The sequence below is a fragment of the Aethalodelphis obliquidens genome, unplaced genomic scaffold (assembly GCF_003676395.1).
Source record: "Aethalodelphis obliquidens isolate GAN/ISIS:26980383/991018 unplaced genomic scaffold, ASM367639v1 scaffold1, whole genome shotgun sequence".
Taxonomy (NCBI): domain Eukaryota; kingdom Metazoa; phylum Chordata; class Mammalia; order Artiodactyla; family Delphinidae; genus Aethalodelphis; species Aethalodelphis obliquidens.
In genome coordinates this window covers 86,783,243-86,804,335 of record NW_020837945.1, presented here as the reverse complement: position 1 = coordinate 86,804,335, position 21,093 = coordinate 86,783,243, and the positions used below count along the sequence as shown (strand labels likewise).

The following is a 21,093-nucleotide window of genomic DNA, read 5'->3' as shown; positions in this document are numbered from 1 at the left end:
TGTGGGTTTGTCATATATGGCCTTTATTAGGTGAGGTAAGTTCCCTCTATGCCCACTTTCTGGAGGATTTTATTTTAAATACGTGTTGAATTTTGTCAAAAGCTATTTCTGCATCAATTGAGATGATCATGTGATTTTTCTCCTTCAATTTGTTAATATGGTGTATCACATTGATTGATTTGCATATACTGAAGAATCTTTGCATTCCTGGGATAAACCCCACTTGATCATGGTGTATGATCCTTTTAATGTGCTGTTGGATTCTGTTTGCTAGTATTTTGTTGAGGATTTTTGCATCTATGTTCCTCAGTGTTATTGGCCTGTAGCTTTCTTTCTTTGTGACATCTTTGTGTGGTTTTGGTATCAGGGTGATGGTGGCCTCGTAGAATGAGTTTGGGAGTGTTCCTCCCTCTGCTATACTTTGGAAGAGTTTGAGAAGGATAGGTGTTAGCTGTTCTCTAAATGTTTGATAGAATTCGCCTGTGAAGTCAACTGGTCCCGGGCTTTTGTTTGTTGGAAGATTTTTAATCACAGTCTCAAATTCAGTGCTTGTGATTGGTCTGTTTATATTTTCTATTTCTTCCTGGTTCAGTCTTGGAAGGTTGTGCATTTCTAAGAGTTTGTCCATTTCTTCCAGGTTGTCCATGTTATTGGCATAGAGTTGCTTGTAGTAGTCTCTTAGCATGCTTTGTATTTCTGTGGTGTCTGTTGTAACTTCTCCTTTTTCATTTCTAAGTTTATTGATTTGAGTCCTCTCCCTCTTTTTCTTGATGAGTCTGGCTAACAGTTTATTAATATTGTTTATCTTCTCAAAGAACCAGCTTTTAGTTTTATTGATCTTTGCTATTGTTTCCTTCATTTCTTTTTCATTTCTTTCTGATCTGATCTTTATGATTTCTTTCCTTCTGCTAACGTTGGGTTTTTTTTGTCTTCTTTCTCTAATTGCTTTAGGTGTAAGGTTAGGTTGTTTATTTGAGATGTTTCTTGTTTCTTGAGGTAGGATTGTACTGCTATAAATTTCCCTCTTAGAATGCTTTTGCTGAATCCCATAGGTTTGGTGTCGTCCTATATTCATTGTCATTTGTTTCTAGGTATTTTTTGATTTCTTCAGTGATCTCTTGGTTATTAAGTAGTGTATTGTTTAGCCTCCATGTGTTTGTATTTTTTACAGATTTTTTCCTGTAATTGATATCTAGTCTCAGAGCATTGTGGTTGGAAAAGATACTTGATACGATTTCAATTTTCTTAATTTTACCAAGGCATTATTTGTGACCCATGATATGATCTATCCTAGAGAATGTTCCATGAGCACTTCAGATGAAAGTGTATTCTCGTTTTTGGATGGAATGTCCTATAAATATGAATTAAGTCCATGTTGTTTTACGTATCATTTAAAGTTTGTGTTTCCTTATTTATTTTCATTTTGGATGATCTGTCCATTGGTGAAAGTGGGGTGTTGAAGTCCCCTACTATTATTGTGTTACTGTCGATTTCCCCTTTTATGGCTGTTAACCTTTGCCTTATGTATTGAGGTGCTCCTATGTTGGGTGCATAAATATTTACAACTGTTATATCTTCGTCTTGGATTGATCCCTTAATCATCATGTAGTGTCCTTCTTTGTCTCTTATAACATTCTTTATTTTAAAGTCTATTTTGTTGGATATGAGAATTGCTACTCCAGCTTTCTTTTGATTTCCATTTGTATGGAATATCTTTTTCCATCCTCTCACTTTTAGTCTGTAATGTGTCCCTAAGTCTGACGTGGGTCTCTTGTAGACAGCATATATACGGGTCTTTTTTTTGTATCCATTCAGCCAGTCTATGTCTTTTGGTTGGAGCATTTAATCCATTTACATTTAAGGTAATTATCGGTATGTATATTCCTATTACCATTTTCTTAATTGCTTTGGGTTTGTTATTGTAGGTCTTTTCCTTGTCTTGTGTTTCCTGCCTAGAGAAGTTCCTTTAGCATTTGTTGTAAAGCTGGTTTGGTGGTGCTGAATTCTCTTAGCTTTTGCTTGTCTGTAAAGGTTTTAATTTCTCCGTCGAATCTGAATGAGATCCTTGCTGGGTAGAGTAATTTTGGTTGTAGGTTTTTCCCTTTCTTCATTTTAAATATGTCCTGCCACACCCTTCTGGCTTGCAGGGTTTCTGCTGAGAACTCAGCTGTTAACCTTATGAGGATTCCCTTGTATGTTATTTGTTGCTTTTCCCTTGGTGCTTTTAATATTTTTTCTTTGTATTTTTTTTTTTTTTTTTTTTGTGGTATGCAGGCCTCTCACCATTGTGGCCTCTTCCATTGCGGAGCACAGGCTCTGGACACACAGGCTCAGCAGCCATGGCTCACAGGCCCAGCCTCTCCGCGGCATGTGGGATCCTCCTGGACCGGGGCATGAACCCGTGTCCCCTGCATCGGCAGGCGGACTCTCAACCACTGCACCACCAGGGCAGCCCCTAATTTTTGATAGTTTGATTAATATGTGTCTTTGCGTGTTTCTCCTTGGATTTATCCTGTATGGGACTCTTTGTGCTTCCTGGACTTGACTGACCATTTCCTTTTTCACTTTAGGGAAGTTTTCAACTATAATCTCTCCAAATATTTTTTCAGTCCCTTTCTTCTTCTCTTATTCTTCTGGGACCCCTATAATTCGAACGTTGGTGTGTTTAGTGTTGTCCCAGCGGTCTCTGAGTCTGTCCTCAATTTTTTTTTAAACATCTTTATTGGAGTATAATTGCTTTACAATGGTGTGTTCATTTCTGCTTTATAACAAAGTGAATCAGTTACGCATATACATATGTCCCCATATCTCTTCCCTCTTGCGTCTCCCTCCCTCCCATCCTCCCTATTGTCCTCAATTCTTTTCATTATGTTTTCTTTATTCTGCTCTGTGGTAGTTATTTCCAGTATTTTGTCTTCCAGGTTACTTATCTGTTCTTCTGCCTCACTTATTCTGTTATTAATTCCTTCTAGAGAATTTTTAATTTCACTTATTGTGTTGTTCATCATTGTTTGTTTGCTATTTAGTTCTTCTAGGTCCTTGTTAAACCCTTCTTGTATTTTCTCCATTCTATTTCCAAGATTTTCGATCATCTTTACTATCATTACTCTGAATTCTTTTTCAGGTAGACTGCCTATTTCCTCTTCATTTGTTTGGTCTGGTGGGTTTTTACCTTGCTCCTTCATCTGCTGTATATTTGTCTGTCTTCTTATTTTTCTTAACTTACTGCATTTGGGGTCTCCTTTTCGCAGGCTGCAGGTTTGTAGTTCCCACTGTCTTTGTTGTCTGCCCCCAGTGGGTAAGGTTGTCTCAGTGGGTTGTGTAGGCTTCCTGGTGGAGGGGACTGGTGCCTGTGTTCTGGTAGATGAGGTTGGATCTTGTCTTTCTGGTTGGCAGGACCACATCCGGTGGTGTGTTTTGGGGTGTCTGTGAACTTATTATGATTTTAGGCAGCCTCTCTGCTAATGGGTGGGGTTTTGTTCCTGCCTTGCTAGTTGTTTGGCATGGGGTGTCCAGCACTGCAGGTTGCTGGTCACTGAGTGGAGCTGAGTCTTATCGCTGAGATGGAGATCTCTGGGAGAGCTTTTGCCATTTGATATTACATGGAGCCGGGAGGTCTCTTGTGGACCAATGTCCTGAACTCAGCTCTCCCACCTCAGAGACTCAGGCCTGACACCCGGCTGGAGCACCAAGACCCTGTCAGCCACATGGCTCAGAAGAAAAGGGAGAAGAAAAAGAAAGAAAAAATAAAATAAAATAACGTTATTAAAATTAAAAAATTGTTAAATATAAAAAAGTAATTAAAAAAAGAAAGAAAGAAGAGAGCAACCAAACTAATAAAAAATCCACCAATGAAAGCAAGCGCTAAAAAGTATACTAAAAAGAAAAAAAACAAAAAAATAACAGACCGACAGAACCCTAGGACAAATGGTAAAAGCAAAGCTATACAGACAAAATCACACAAAGAAACATATACATACAACCACACAAAAAGAGAAAAAGCAAAATAATATATATATTTTAAAAAAAGGGAAGAGAGCAACGAAATCAATAAACAAATTTACCAATGATAATAAGCTCTAAATACTAAACTAAGATAAACATACAACCAGAAACAAATTAGATGCAGAAAGCAAACCCCAAGTCTACAGTTGTTCACAAAGTCCACCGCCTCAATTTTGGGATGATTCGTTGTCTATTCAGGTATTCCACAGATCCAGGGTACATCAAGTTGATTGTGGAGATTTAATCCACTGCTCCTGAGGCTGGCTGCTGGGGGAGATTTCCCTTTGTCTTCTTTGTTTCCACAGCTCTGGGATTCAGCTTTGGATCTGGCCCCACCTATGCATGTAGGTCTCCTCAGGGTGTCTGTTCTTCACTCACACAGGATGGGGTTAAGTAGCAGCTGATTAGGGGGCTCTGGCTCATTCAGGCTGGGGGTATGGAGGGGTACAGAATGTGGTGCAAGCCTGTGTTGGCAGAGGCTGGTGTGACGTTGCAACAGCCTGAGGTGCGCCATGTGTTCTCCTAGGGAAGTTGTCCCTGGATCACAGGACCCTGGCAGTGGTGGGCTGCACAGGCTCCCCGGAGGGGCGGTGTGGATAGTGACCTGTGCTTGCACATAGGCTTCTTGGCGGCTGTATCAGCAGCCTTAGCATTTCATGCCCGTCTCTGGTGTCCATGCTGATAGCTGCGGCTCACACCCATCTCTGGAGCTTGTTTAGGCGGTGCGCTGAATCCCCTCTCCTCGCACACCCTGAAACAATGGTCTCTTTCCTCTTGGGCAGTTCCAGACTTTTTCCACAGACTCCCTCCCGGCTAGCTGTGGCGCACTAACCCCCTTCAGGCTGTGTTCACGCAGCCAACCCCAGTCCTCTCCCTGGGATCTGACCTCCAAGGCCCGAGCCTCAGCTCCCAGACCCCGCCCTCCCTGGCAGGTGAGCAGACAAGCCTCTCAGGCTGCTGAGTGCTGGTTGGCACTGATCCTCTGTGCAGGAATCCCTCCGCTTTGCCCTCTGCACCCGTGTTGCTGTGCTCTCCTCCATGGCTCCAAAGCTTCCCCCCTGCCCACCCGCCGTCTCTGCCAGTGAAGGGGATTCCTAATGTGTGGAAACATTTCCTCCTTCACAGCACCCTCCCAGAGGTGCAGGTCCCGTTCCTATTCTTTTGTCTCTGTGTTTTCTTTTTTCTTTCGCCCTACCCAGGTATGCGGGGAGTTTCTTGCCTTTTGGGAAGTCTGAGGTCTTCTGCCAGCATTCAGTAGGTGTTTTTTAGGAGTTGTTCCATATGTAGATGTATTTTTGATGTATTTGTGGGGAGAAAGGTGATCTCCATGTCTTACTCCTCTGCCATCTTGAGGGTCCCCCTGACATACATATATATATATTTATTTATTTATTTTTGGCTGCGTTGGGTCTTCGTTGCTGCGTGTGGGCTTTCTCTAGTTGTGGCAAGTGCGGGCTACTCTTCGTTGCAGTGTGCGGGCTTCTCATTGCAGTGGCTTCTCTTGTTGCGGAGCACGGGCTCTAGGCACATGGGCTCAGTAGTTGTGGTTCATGGACTCTAGAGCGCAAGCTCAGTAGTTGTGGCACACGGGCTTAGTTGCTCCGCGGCATGTGAGATCTTCCCGGACCAGGGCTTGAAGCCATGTCCCCTGCATTGGCAGGTGGATTCTTAACCACTGCGCCACCAGGGAAGCCCCCCCAGACATATATTTTTAAGATTAAAAAAAACATACTATCAAATGAGAGTCTTCCTTAAAGATAAAAATCTGTGTGACCCAGATGCACTGAATGCTGAGGCCAAGCAATGAAAAACCCATAGTCTCAACATACCATTTTTCCTGACCTCTTACTTTGGAGGGTGTTATGGATTGAAATGTGTCCCCCAAAACTCATATGTTGAAGTTTTAACCCCCAGTACCTCAGAATGTAACTTTATTTAGAAATAGGGTCAATGGAGATGTAATTAGTTAAGATGAGTCAGATTGGAGTAGGGTGGTAATAAAGAGAGGAAATTTGGACACAGAGACTGACATGCATACTGGGAGACATGCACACATGTCATGTGAAGACTAGAGTTATGCTTCCACAAGTCACGGAGCTACCAGAAACCAGGAGAGAGGCCTGGAACAGATCCTTCCCAAGCACCTTCAGAGGAAGCATGGTCCTGCTGACACCCTGATTTTGGACTTCTAGCTTCTAGAATTGTGAGGCAATAAATCTCTGTTGTGTAATCCACTCATTTTGTGGCATTTTGTCATGGCAGGCCTAGGAAACTAATACAGAAGGCAATACTCTAGGTACTGGGATTGCAAGAAATTACATATTCTTTTGAATATGTAATTTCCTCCAGTATTTCACAGTTCTCTCTGTTATATGCTAGAAAAATCAAGGTGAAAAGCAGCTTTTGAGTTGGATCTTATGGTGCTCTCTCTGGTGAGCCCTTCCTATGTGACCTGGTTCTATCCTTCCTGAGAGTTGTAGAGGGTACTGGAATCAAGATCTGAGAATTATGCTTCGCAGCTTTTTCTTAGAACAGCGGGAATTTCTCAGTGTACCCCATTTTCATGGATTTTCCTGCAATTAGAGACACAAGGCTCCTCTGTATTTTTCTGGGGGTAGCTCAGTTTTGGAGGGGTGAGCTCCAGTTTCAATAGGTAAGGAGGATGAAACTGATCTGACAGGATCCGAACTTGTTTCATTTCCTGCCTAAAATGTACCAAGTACAATTTTATTTGCTTGATTACTCAAAGTGGTAGTTGAATTTAGAAAATGATTGCTTTGGTGTGTTAGCACTTACATAGATTGCTTCATTTAATCTTCCCAAGTAACCTATGAGATATAGATCTTACTACTATTAGACAGATGAGGAAATAGACTTACTTATGCAACTTGCTCAAGGACACAGAGTTGCTAAGTGGCAGAGTTGGGGTTGGAATTCACAAAGTTTAACTCCAGAGACTGTAGACTACACTCCCACATAAAGTGCCTCTATCTTGTGTTAGTTACTCTTATTGTTGTAATTTTTAGCGTTTCTTAAAAATCACAATTTCCTTCACCTGTGATTTCCTTCACTTACTTCAAAGTATAATAAAACTATGCCAGGAAGCAGCAGGCTGAGGACATGATGGGGAAATGAAATGAACTTTAACAAGACAGTATATAATTATCCTCTCCTTCCCCCATTAAATTCTCTCCTGCAATCCAATATAACCTTTGTTGTTTGATTCTGGACATCATTCTTTCATTCTTATTTGAACAACATGCCTTTGAGTGTGAATGTTGACTGAATGAAACCAATGCAGAAAGTCTGCCGCTGATCCAGAAGGCGACAAGTAGCTTTTGAGTCAAATCTTCCATTGTGGCCTCAGAGTGGGCTGTACCTAAGTGACTTAGTTTTCGAATTAGTGAGAATTTAAGTGCAGAGGATGCTGGAGAAGGTGTGACTGATACACTGGTATCCTGCATTCACTCATTGGATGACAACTTATTAGTCCCTATACAGATAGCTTACTGTTTGATTATATTTAATTCCTGAACAATGTTCAAATAAATTGTTGTAAGAAGGAGCAACTAATCCATTTATATGACAAAAAAATAAAATTGTCTCGATAATATCCCAAGTCTCTAGGACATTTTAATTGTGATTTCAATCCACTTGAAGGGGTTGCCTATATTTTTATTTTACTGGACTTTTGTCATACAAAATATTTCCAGCCAGAACTTGAAAAACCTTACTCTGAAAGAGATGCTTTTGTTTTAAAGAATTCCTATATGATGTGACTTGAGACGCAAAGATGTACATATGAAAATTGGCATTGAAAAATGATTCATTGCTAATAGTGGTACTCTAATGTTTTCAAAATTGGTTGGATAATATCCATTGGCGTTTCTTATATTATAAAGAAAAGCAATCTATTGGTTTATATTGAACAGTATATACTCTAAAATTTCTTTTGTTTGCAAACATTATTCTCCACTTAAAATGCATTGTGGAAAGAAAATGTGCATTTTTCTATCATGAAAATTGACTCCACTTGAGGATAAGTTAAAAGTGAAAGAATTACCGGCTGTGTTGGACGTTACTGGCCTTGCTATTGCCTCCGATTTGGTTTCACAGAGAAAATCATCGATGGAGGGACTCAGGAGGGGTCTGCTCTCCTGCTGTTCATTCACCAGCTGGGAACAAATGAACACAGGTGTCAAAGGACTTTGTCCAATTGCAGAATCAGATGAATTAAAATGCAGCCTTGCAACAAAATGAGAATAGCAAGCCTACCAAAAAATAAATCAATCAATAAGGAATAGGGTAGAGGCAAGAAAGGAAACAAAATCAGGGGGTGGGGAATGAGCCTTTCAGCACTGTCATATTTTTGATGCAGCCAACTTCAGTTTTCAAACCTCAAGCTTTTTTTCTCCTCCTAGAACGGTTTTGGAGTTATCCTCTAATTTCAGTATGTAGAATATGACACCTATTGAATCACAGTTCCTAAGGGCCAATCTCACTCTTCATCTGGACAAAAAGCTCTCACTGAGACCTGGAACCATGGCTTCAGACCCTGTCGTGACACATTCTGTTTAGGACTGGTCAGTCATTGCTATGTAGTAACAGCACGCACACACACAGAGATCCGTGTGCATGGATAAATGCTCTTTTTCTCTCTCTCTTAAAAAGCTCAAGTCACCTAAAGGCACACGCCCTTCCTTACATTTCCTTGGAATGCTTTTATAGTGCATAACAAGTATTTTGAGAGAGTAGGAAGTATTGTTAACTGTACAGGTATCCAGTATATATGTTTGTGAAAATCTGTATGTAAAAGAGATTTCTGTCAATTCAATTATATTTCCCCATTGGCTCGTTCTCTAATTTCAGAAATCTTTCAGTTTGATTTTTATTAGTTTTCATTATCAGTGGCAGCCAACTATTTACTTTCAGTTATTCTGCACCTCTTTGAATCCAAACATCCTTAAGTTCTGTTTCTAAGGGTAAGGGGAAAATTACACTTAAGATAACACAAGTGGTTAGTCCCTAAAAGAACTGTCTTAGTTTTTTGGGAGTTTTTATATTGGCCTTTCTTAAAATGGGCACAGTCATCTAGTTTTCTACTTGCTATAGGAAAAAGATGTGCCAAAAAATCTCTAGATTTTAAAATACTTATTTGCAAGGCTGTATTTTAAGAGACACATAAAATAACAAATGAAGTGTTTTGAAGTATTACCAAATCAAAATATTTTCTATGACTCACTTTCACTTCATTATTTCTCTGGCAATGTTAGTGGTATTATAGCTTAGAGCTTATGGACCATGACAAGAGACCTAAATAATGGTAAATATGGGAAGAAAAAATGCAATTCTATTATTGGTGAAGGAGGAATATGGAAGCATTAGTGATTATTCCAGGACTGAAAACCAAGAGGCACCTTTGGTACTTTTACACATTCATGCTATTATCTTAACATGGATAAATCTCAGATCTTCACTGAAGTCTAAGATTTTGAGATAGAGTTGGCAATTTAATTTCACTCATATTAATTTGTACATGTTATCGAGGGTTCTAAGCATTAACAATGCTCATTTTCTTTTAATGTTCAAGTTATAGAGATAGAAAAATTTTCAATTATAAGTTTCAGTGTTACTATGTATAAAGACTCACAGATTTCTCTAAATTATCTGAGGTCTGTTTTGGTTGTAACCTTATTTTTGGGATGCTCCTTTAATCCATGAACAAAACTCTTGAGTTTCTTTGCATTTTGTTTTCTGAATTTGAACATTCTTGGGTATCACCCATCCTATTTATATTGAAATATTTTTTAATGTTGAGGGACTATGAGCTTCTCATGTTTTGGGGATAAAATATATTAGAAGTTTTGTAAATGCCATGGTTTATGCCAGCTCTTCGGAAAATGTGATTAGTTTTCTGGGATCTGTTTTTCATTTATAGGTAGCTCATGTAAAAACTGTGTTTATGCAATTTCTTAAAGACTCATACATTAATGTGTATTTCTTGGGAGAACTTGCCCTTTTAGCCATATATGCTTAGCATATTGAACCCATCTAGTATGATATCACCATGGTGATGTGGTCTTGATGTAGCAACAATGTCTACCTCCAGGCTGTGTCATTCTCACAGCTGTCAAGGGAGAGATGGATTCTGCTGTGCTATAAACATCATGGAAGATGAAGGTCACCATCAAATATGGCACCACACTATACTCATAGAATTTATTGTAACAGGCTTACATTTATTAAGTTGTGCATTCTGACTACTAGGTCTTATTGACCTAGGCTAAAGTGAAAAAGGCACAAAAACTCAATACAACCAATACAACTTCAGCTTTAAAATACGTATGACATATGTGTGATGTCATAACTCTTTTTGTTAGCCATTATTTCTCTGAAGAAGTCTGATGTTATTGATAGATAACTAAGAAAATTTATTCTCTTAGTCCTGGTCTTGAGAAATATCCATTATTATGTAAAAGGTACCTATGATTTATATTCCACAAAAGCCCCCTTATACTTTTTCTTTACTTTGGATACAATTAAATTCCTTTGTAAATAAAAGGACTAATAATTTATTTCCAAGTCATAGCTCTGTGAGTAGGTGTGTAGAATAGACCTAGATTACCTATGGTTTTAGAAGACCAGGGTATTAGATTTCTGTAGATATTTTTAATTGTAAACACTGAAAAATTAGTCTAAATTTGATAAAAGAATTCTAGAAAGTAAGACCTTTCCACATAAATATCTAAATGGAAAAACAAAGGACAGCCACAATTAATTGAAAGGCCTATCCTTTTAGGCAAGTCTGCTTTATCAGAGGTAATAGTATTTTTTTTTTTTTGAGTCTCTCTCCTCATTCAAACCAAAGACTTATTTTCTAGGGAAAGCACTTCTAGCACTCAGATTTTCTCAGCATAGGAAGAAAAGAATACCAAAGAGGAGGTTATTCAGAGAGACCCTAGAGAGCCCAAGACTAAGTTGCGGCTTCTCCTCATAAGGTCTTTTCCACACCTACTGTCTTATTTGTGACCACACTTCACCCCTGGACTGGAGTTGTTCCCATAACATGTCTGTCCCGTTCCCATAACTGAGCTGTTCCTGTGACTTTCTTCCATAGATACAAATCAAAGAGGAAACTTCACATTACTTTCTGAGTCTGTGCTTTTCAAGCTAGAGCACCGTTTAGCTGTCGGGAAATGCTGAGATTGGAGTGGGGATAGTGGCAGGGCTCAAGGGTGAAGAGGATGAAAGGCCAGATTTCAGATAGCATGGAAAGGTCATTTGGGAACTGAAGGTTTTTGGGTTTTGATTGAGATATGGAAGATGAAATAGGAGATATCATGAAAAAAATCTTTTGTTATTAACTCTGAGGTAAGAGGCTATGTCTTACTCATATTTATATCCTTCACAACTTCTAATAGAATGTTTTCATATAAGAGGGGCTCAATAAATGGCTACCAAATGGGACAGTGACTTTGCAGAAACTGAAGATATAAAAATATCTATCTCAAACAGTCCAATTTTGAACTGTATCTTCAGTCAGATGAATTTAAGAATCATTATTTTAGCCCTACTAAGTCCCATTTTATTTTTACTTGTATAGATAAGAATGGCTTTTCACATGCCTCCCTCCTGATTTTCAAACAAATTTATGGTTTTCCTATGGTGACTTGAGAATAAGCAAACCTTTTAGGTCATAAAGTAATATTGCAAACTGAACTGAATCCCCCAAATAGTTCCCCTAAGCTTTACTCCCAAATTGTATGCCATTTATTCTGTCTTTATTCATTGGTAGGATAGAGCTTATTCACTTCCTTTTAGAATTACTTCCTTCAGTTTGAAAATACTTTATGAACTTACCTCATTTCATCCTTCTGGCACAGAGTACATTGATGTTATAAAAATAATAAAAGGTGAGTCAAAAGGTTTCCAATTTTTTTTTGAATAACTGAGTGGGAGTGATTGCAATTTTGGTCCAATCAGATGATCTTAACTAAGTTAAAATGACCCACTTCATTAGTTGCTAAGGCCTTTATTTCAACTTTACATTTAAACTTTTCCTTTATTATCCTTCTTTGTCCTCTTCTCAATATTTAGATTAGTTCAAAGGCCTTTCTAATGGTGACAGATTCTTATTTCTCTTTCAGGACCCCGTTCTATTGATACATTGTCTGGGAACCTTCTTCAGCTCTAGGCGGCAAGTGCCTTCTTACAACATCTCTGCATTCCCATGCTTTACCCAATTTTATAACCTTAGTTTCACCTGTTTCCTCCCACTAGACTGTGATCTCTTTGAAGGTAGAGACCTTATCCAATTAATTTTTGTATCTCATAGTGGCAGTTTAATAAATGTTGACTGATTTTATATAGTCCAATTGAATAGTGAATTGTATAAAAGAATGATTGCATGGGCATCCTCAATTTCATACGGGGTTTGATCAACTCATAGAGAGGCCAGTGGTCCTCAGAAATGTTTACTAAATTCCTGGCAAATTTTAAACCACAAATCTAAGTCCATTTTCCCCCACTGTCACATCATTGAAATGCTTGGAAACCTACAGGTATCTAAAGCAACATTTCCAAATGCAAGGCTTCTACCAAGAAGTCAAAAATGCCAAGAATGAATGCCTAACGAGAAAAATTGAAATAAAGGCATGGAACTGCCTCATTCCATCTTTGGAAGCAGGACATGGACCAATGCAAGTGGGAAGCCAGTGGTACTTCAAGAAATAACACCACTACTTCACTCAGAGATTTTAAATCAGAGATTCAAATTTGGAGATTCTGAGAGAAAGCCCTTACACAGTCAATGGACATGGAAATGAAAGGAAGCAGCAGAAGTAAGAAGACAGGTGAGAACTCGCATGTAGGAGCTTCTTGTCACTCAGAATTCAAGACTATTGATCCTTTACACCTTCCTTGTAATCACAGGTTGTAAATGAAATATTCAATCAAATGCCTTCAATTTACTTATGACTTAGTCAGACCGGTCAGTTGATGTGGCTAATAGTAGCCACCACAGGACAAAATTGCTTCTTATTTTATATCAATACTGTGTTTAGTGTTGAGCAGAATGCAGACAATATCATCCACCTTTAATGAATTATTGTCTGTTTTAAAACTTTGTCTAAAAATACATTTGCCTTAGTTCAACTTGAATTTACTTAATTTAAATGTTAAAAAATTATTATATGATCTAAGCTGAATATTTAACCAAGATGAAAGGAGAGTATTTTGTTTTTAAATACTGCCTGCTACTTAAGCTCCAGTGCATTAAAGATAGCTTTTTTTGTAACTTAAGTCTAAGTTTATTTATCTTTAAACAATATATTGCTTAGGTGTTTCATTAAAAAATATAGAGCTAAAGTTTGTGATAGCTCATATCACTAAGAATTAACTCCAAACCAAAATACATTTTAGGTGAGAAAACAAGGTCTGTATAGGATAATAACTGATCCTATAATTTTACACTTCAGATTGATGATCTCAATCTATTGTTTTAGTTTAAAATAAATATTGTTTTTATTTTGAAACATTTTAGTACTTAAATAATAATTTTAAAAGTTAAAACACTGAAGCGAATAAGCTAAAAAACAGTTGACAAATATCTCGTATTTGTAATGTTGATTAAAAAGTTTGTAAAAATATACCAGTCTTTTTATCTCATCTAAATAATAGAAAAAATAAGATTGTTTTTATATAAATAAAAACACAAATATGCTTTCAATAGACATATCTTTATGCATTTTGAAAATTCCTTTATTATTTGCACTCTCTTGATTAAAAGTACAATATATGTCATTGGTTAAGTAGGTTTTCATTCATAATTTTATAATTAAACTGTTTATGGCTTTATTAGTCCTATCCAAGTTTAGAAACGTGTGCAAAGCCCATCAAAATAGTCACCATATTAAAACTAAGTGACTCAATCCATTGAAAAGAGGAAACAACTGAAACATTACTATGCACCCCTTAGTATTCAGCCTTTGAAGGTTTTGTCATGGTAATTCTGCCACCCCACTGAATTAATTTCTTATGAGCTAATAGTACTAATGGCACTGCCCCATCCCCCAGTTCTTTATATGGGTCTCAGTGGATCTTCCTGTAAAGGATAACCATGTGATAATTTTCAACTCTCTGACTTGATCTAAATGTCAACCAACTGACAACAAATATTTTCCTGACAGGATAGTTAGACATAAAAATGTGAATCTATTCATGGGGAAATGAACAAATATTATTGTTTACAGCTTGGATAGTACTAACATCAAGGCAGGAAGGAGAATATAATTAAAGCAATTGTTTCAAGTTAGTAACAGAAAACCCAAACAAGACTGTCTTTAGCAGCCTTGTGAATGTTTTTCCAATCAAGGACATTACTTTTTTATCTTTATCAGACACAATATTAAATCAGTATCAAACTATAAGGGGTGGGGACAGATAGAAAAACAAAGCCTGAGTTAAAAAAAAATTCCCTTGACAAGAAGAGGTCTGGAACACATAGTTTTAAGACACTGTGCTCTATAGCAAAAAATGAATGGGCTATTCCTTACTTACAAAAGTACCAGGGGAGGTGGTTAAAATGAAAATTTCTGAAGGTTCCTTATGAGAGAAAAATATTCCCTAAAGCCATTTCATTCTCATAAAGAAGAATAAAAATTTTTCTCTGATATGCTCAATCTTCTGGCACATAGTTTTCCCTTCTAGCCTCAAACTGGATTTATTTATACCATTACAGTCTAGAGTAGTACTGTTCAATGGAAATATAACGAGAGCCTGGTAATTTTAAATTTTCTAGTAGCCACTTTAAAGATAGTGAAAAGAAACAGGTGAAAATAATTTTGATAACACATTTTATTTAGCCCAATATATCCAAAATATTATCATTTCAACATGTAATCAATATAAAAATTATTAATGTGATAGTTTACATTATTTTTCTTTGGACTAAATCTTCAAAACTTGGTGTGTATTTTATACTTACAGCATATCTCAATTCGGGGTATCCACAAAGCACTCAATAGCCATGTGTGGCTAGTGGCTACTGTAGTGAACAGCACAGGTCTAGAAAAACTCTTATTTCCTCCAAGACGTGATGGTTCACATATCTTTTCCCTTCAAAACTCTCATCAATGCACATTTGTTTCCATACTGTTTGACTTAAAGTTTGACTTAAAGTGTTAGTCTAGGACAGCATGAACTTGAACTGCTATGAAGAGCTTGACACATTGTTTAGCAAAGAATTAATAATTAAATGAAACAAAAAGAGCAATTCTCAGGGGTCTGACAATTTCTGAGTTCAGGTCACCTGGCCAACTCTTCCGTTTTGTTCAATTTGTTCAAGGTACTATAAATGACTTGACTGGAGTATGCTTGGCTAAATCTCTCTAAAAATGATCCTAATAATCACATAATACAAAAATGCTTCAATATAAACTATTCTACACTTACGAATCTGTGGAATGAACAGTTACTAAACAAATTAGGGACTCAGTGTTTCAAGGACTTATTCTGTATTTTATCAATTATGATTGTCCTGAAGACATTATTGAGAGAGCGGCAATTAGCTTCAGACATTTCTGGAATCTGTGAATGAGCAGCTGGCATCAACACACCAGTGATGAAGATGAGTCAATGTGTCCTGCAGTATGTAGCACTATGTCACAGGGGCTTTACAGGAGACATGGGACAGACATGTTTCAAGACACTAATACATTCACACAAGATAACGAGTAAGAATGTGGTATGGTACACAGATTGGATGCTGTGGTTGCCATGAGAAGTACTCACTTTTTCAGATCATTCTGCTGCTTTTTGGCTTGTGCATGCCACTGGTGCATAGCAGGGAAGAAGCCACTTGTGTGTAGTGGAAAAAGTATATCAACTAATAAAACCACATTTGACTGAGAAATAATTGTATCACAGCTGTCACAGGATTAATTCCATAAGATTATCAATACAATAGGTGCATTGCATTTTATGAATCAGAACTCTCCATTTGCTGATTCATAAACTAGTCACTATGCAACAAGAATATGATGCATCTAAGAAAGCATTGTATCATCTTCATGCAGTAAAATTGTAACTATTACCTCAAAAACAGTTAATGCAACATTAGACAGGGATTAAAGAAAGAACTTGGTACACACAAATGTTCTGAATATGAGAAAATGGTAATAATTACAGTTTCTTTTCTAATTAAAAAAATCAAAATTCTTATTTTGCATTAAATTTAAATTAAAGTTTAGGTTATAGTGGTAATTTTGGACATTTGAAAAGAATTACTGGAAAGCACATAGTAATGCATGGTTTTGAAGAAAAAGAATTTTGGGCACTAGAGCCTGTCCTAAATCGTGATGTCCTGAAATGATATGCTGCAGCACAACTATACCAATTGCAAATTTGGATAGGTCTTACCTACTGATGAATATGGCTCTACCATTAGCCGAGAACTCCAAGTGGTTCTCACCTCCCATAACATTCTCCTGAGGAACTATGGACTGTATATATTGGATATGGATTCTACAAAGGCAGGAAATCAATGTAAAACGGTGTATGTTTTACTATGTAAACTAAGGAAAGAATGGAGCCCTTGGTAAATATTAAGCAAATTTCTTTCCAACTATTACTATGTGTCATTGGGAAGAAACATCTCCTCTTTTGGATTAAAACAAAAACCTCACAACATAAGATTATCCCAAAGTCCTGGGAATCTTTATAACTTTTTTATTATTCAATTTTGATGTTATATGTTATTATAATTTTCATTACTTACAACATAGTGTTTAGAATGAAATGAAACCACACATGTTGGCAGCAGCTGGGGATGTGATCTGATGATATTCTAAAAATAAGTTGCCATAATTTAGCTTTTGATATAAATGCCTTTCATGAGGAATTTAAATGGACATTTTTCTAAATCTAGACATGTTCATATAATTGGAACTGAATCACTGTATTTACTATTGCATTATGGAGAAAAAAAAGAAATGTTTAAGATAACAATCTAATCTAAATTATAAGATAAATGCAAGTAAGTAATTTTGCATTTAAGAATTTAAAACTGATAGTTCCACAGAGTGGTGATGAGTATATTATACATACATATGTATGTGGATTTTACAGGGTGTTTCAAAAGTCCCTGAGGACATACAGGATTCATTCTCAGTGTGTCTTTGCATACAAATGCAAATCTTTTTCTATACTTATTATAATAAATACTGAAAATGCCCCTCATGTGCTTTTAATAGAGACGATATTTTTGTTGTCAAGGTCACTAAGTGGAAGAGGGGCCACGAATGCCATTTTCTGCATGGAGACTCAGGGACTTCTGGCTCATTCCTGTAAATTAGTTATCCACATAAATATGTATAGACATACGTAGTATGCATAGTCACAACATAAATATATTTAACATTTAAGAAATTTTAGATATTCTACTGGTAAACTGACATATGTATGCAATATAAGTTGTATTTATTCATAGGAATTTGATTTTTTTTTTTTTTGGTTGTTGTTCAAATGTACCGTTAGCTTAATTGTTATTTCTTTCCCAAAGTTGTTAACAAGACTCCTTTATAAAGAAGCAACATGTTTTACTTGCACATATATTTTCTTTTTCTTTTTTTAACTAAAGTTTAGTAATGAAAATTAATATCCACGAATAAGTAACTAAATGATGGAATTTTCCTTTTTTTTTTTTAGCAATTTTGGTTTTCATTTTATATTGTATAATTGTTTCATTGAAACTGTGTTTTTAAAAACATTGGATCGAGTTAATGGTTTTTTTTTTCTAGTTAAGAATCACAATATCTGATATATTAACATATGTCAGCTTCCTACAGGAACCCTAAGGGTCTGCCCACCTGTGATGTCATAGTAAGGAGGGGCTTTTCTTCAGCAGACTCCTCCCTCGGTATCTCCTTCATCACCATGGCAACAGCCTTATCTGCCGCCCTAGAGCCTTTTCCCTATAACAGTGAAATCAACAATGACTTGTGTCAGGAGAAATCTTTAACTTATTGTTTATCACAAGATATTCTAATGTTTAAAGAGCAATCCAACATAAATGAAGAGGTAGTCTGCTGCAAGTGAATCTTGAGGCTTTTGGCTGAGGAGAAAACACACAAAATCTGAAAAAAGATTATTTGTGAACTTTTTAGTTAGCTACTTTTTCACCTTTACAGCTGACATATTACATTTAATTTTAACATAGTATTTTATATGTATAATATATTTTAAGGCAATTTACATGACATGACAATTTTTATAGTATTGATTTAAAAACACTATAGATTGCCTGTTATGTTCATTTAAAACTTATTCCTATATAATCCCTAAGTGTTTTGAATGGCAGTGAGGAGTCTGGATTAGGGATTAGGATCAGGGTCTCACTCCCACAGAGGACTTCTGCTCGGTGATCTCTGGAGTCTGTCATTTTTGAGTGGATTGGTCATAAAAAGTAAACATGTCATAAAACCTCTAAAAATTCTTCGGCAGCCTAACATCACAGGAATTCACCCAGCTTGTTTATTTGGGGGAGGTAGTATGAAAAAAATTTGCAACTCTCAATGTTCTTGAGATCAAACAAATTTAATAGAATTTTAGAAATGTCTTTTAATTGGAGAATCTCATAAATCCAGGTGTAAATAAAGGATGATTAATAATAGAGGCAATGATATACTGATATCTACAATTTTTTGGCCTCATACAAGCATAACTACAGACTGTAAAGGGGTATGTTGGTTTTCTGGGGTTTTAGTTTACCAGATTATTAAGTTTTTGAGAGTAGATAGGGCATAAGGGAAAAAAACAAAAAACAAAGTATCACCTTCCCAACCCAATTAGCAACATCTCATACTATGTAAAAATCAAATAATCTTTAAACACTTCAAAAACAAAACCTTCCATTTTCTTTGGTCTCTGGGCAGAGCCTCTCTGGAGAAAAACACCTTATACTAAGTGCACACGTGAATATCTGTGTTGTAAATCTACTTAAAATACAAATGTAGCACACAGAGATATAGGCAAAGAAACAAAAATGGACATATGAGGGTCCGTTGTCTGAAAGGGAATTAAGAGCTATGGTCACTATTAACTCCAGAGGTTAATAAATCTTGATAGTCTCTATGCAACTAAAGAGGATAGAATTACATTATTATGTTTGGTTTGCACAGGGCTTTAAGTATTTAAAAGGTAGGTTGACTCTAAGAAGCAGAACATTGTCCATTTTTTCAGGCATTGCCTTTCTAAAATGTAATGAGTGGCAGGCAGCTTTTATTTATGGGAACAAGGAAAAACTTTCTGTATAGTTACTACATTTAAAAATGTGTGAATCTCTTTACAATGCTGAAAGTTTGTTTCTTTGGTTTGTAACTTAAAAACTAGCATTATTGAATGATAATGTGATATTTCTATGATAGAAAATCAACGATTAGAGATTTTATTCATCAGATATAACAGTGGTAATTTTCTTATGTGTTCTGAAAAGTTTATATGGGCACAATCCTTAGATTAACTGAATTCTGGAAGAATAAAGGGCAACAGTGATTCACTGCATACAAATTAGGGTGCATAATGATCCAGGTTTTTCCTTTAATGAAGCAATGTCATCTTCCTAAAATAGAGATACATACAGTTCTGAATTCTGGGAAAAGATTTATGGTACTTTTAAACTATTTGACATTTTTTCAAAATATAAAAATTATTTGGATAAAACATTACATAGTGTAAGCTCAGTATACCTTTATAAGCTACCCTCATTGACAGACTATATATAGTTTAACAAATATTTTTGCAGCTTATTTTTTTCAAAAGAGCAAAATCATTTGTGAAGAATTCTTTCCATGCTCCAAGAGGTTTAATAATATAGCAATAAACAAAGTGGCATGCTTATATTTAAATTCCTAATATATTTTTTAAAACATATCTAATGTTACAAGGTAAAATTTAAAAAATAATGATTCAGACTCTTTTCTTGGGCTAAGAAAAAAAAATCAATTGATAAGCATCTCAAAAAATTTCAGGTCAATATTTCAGTATACCATTTATTTGAAATGCTACCAATCTATAAACTACGTATAGGTATTTTTCACATGTGCAACTATAATAGCTAGAATTAGCAACGGACATGCCATTTCACTAAAACAAAAACAAAAGAAAACAAAAATTAGTCCTTTCATGCTGAACTCTAGAACAAAGCAGTGGTCAGCTAGAAAGGATGTATAATAAACACATGCGGTGCTTTTTATTTCTTGCAGAAAAACCCACCAAAGCCAGGGTCAGGTCACTTTTTTGAAGACAGTGCCACTTTTTCTTCAAGGTTACACCTACTACCTGAAAAGAGTCATGACACCCAGGTTAGTGCCTGCTAGCAACTTTTTTGCTTTACAGCCTTTTGGCTTTTGAGTTATTACCCCATGAGCCTCACTGTTTCACAAGTGTGGTATAGTCTGAGAACAGAGCAGGAAGGTCGGCCACGTGACATCTCCATGGTGTCTAAAACCACTGCCAAATCACGTGAATGCACTCATATATCAAACCAAGATTTCCCCCAGATTGTATTGCCACCTCCACCTGGTACCTTAAAATCAAGCTGTGTCATTTCTGACTTGTCCATTTATCTTGTGGGATAATGCTTCTAGAATTCAGAACCTGTCTGATAACTGAGTTGGCAATTCATGAAACTATACAACTTGGCTTATCAGCAGCTCTTCAGGGCTGACGGTAATTCAACTGTGCAGGTTTTTTTTTTTTTTAATTCAGTGTCTTAAAACATTGTAAGAAATATATACACATAATTATCCATAGTTCAAGCTCAATTTTCTAAATAGAACTGCACCATAAGGTCAATATTAATCTATTATTTGAAACATCATGAAGACAGCAAAAAGGAAATATACACTGACTACACACTCAAGCATATAAATGGATTTAGATTACATTAAACCGGTATGCTTCTAAATATGTCATTCTAGCCACAAGAGAATAGTGAAACTTTACCAGTTGATTATCGCATTATGACACCCTCTAGCAATTATTTCAGCCTATTTCTTTTCAAATAATCCTTCAAAATCACCTTTTCCCACT

At 36.4% G+C, this 21,093-nt stretch overlaps 1 protein-coding gene across 1 annotated transcript in view; it reads right to left on the bottom strand.

The window, feature by feature from the left end:
* Positions 1-20,337, bottom strand: part of PEX5L (peroxisomal biogenesis factor 5 like) — a 109,880-nt gene extending 89,543 nt beyond the window's left edge. The window contains exons 1-3 of the mRNA XM_027111183.1: positions 20,275-20,337; positions 17,871-17,975; positions 8,069-8,180 (exon numbers count right to left, since the gene is read on the bottom strand). Of these exons, the coding sequence (XP_026966984.1) occupies positions 8,069-8,180; positions 17,871-17,939 (181 nt within the window). The 5' untranslated portion in view covers positions 17,940-17,975; positions 20,275-20,337. The remainder of the gene's footprint in view (positions 1-8,068; positions 8,181-17,870; positions 17,976-20,274) is intronic.
* Positions 20,338-21,093: the final 756 nt, after the last annotated feature.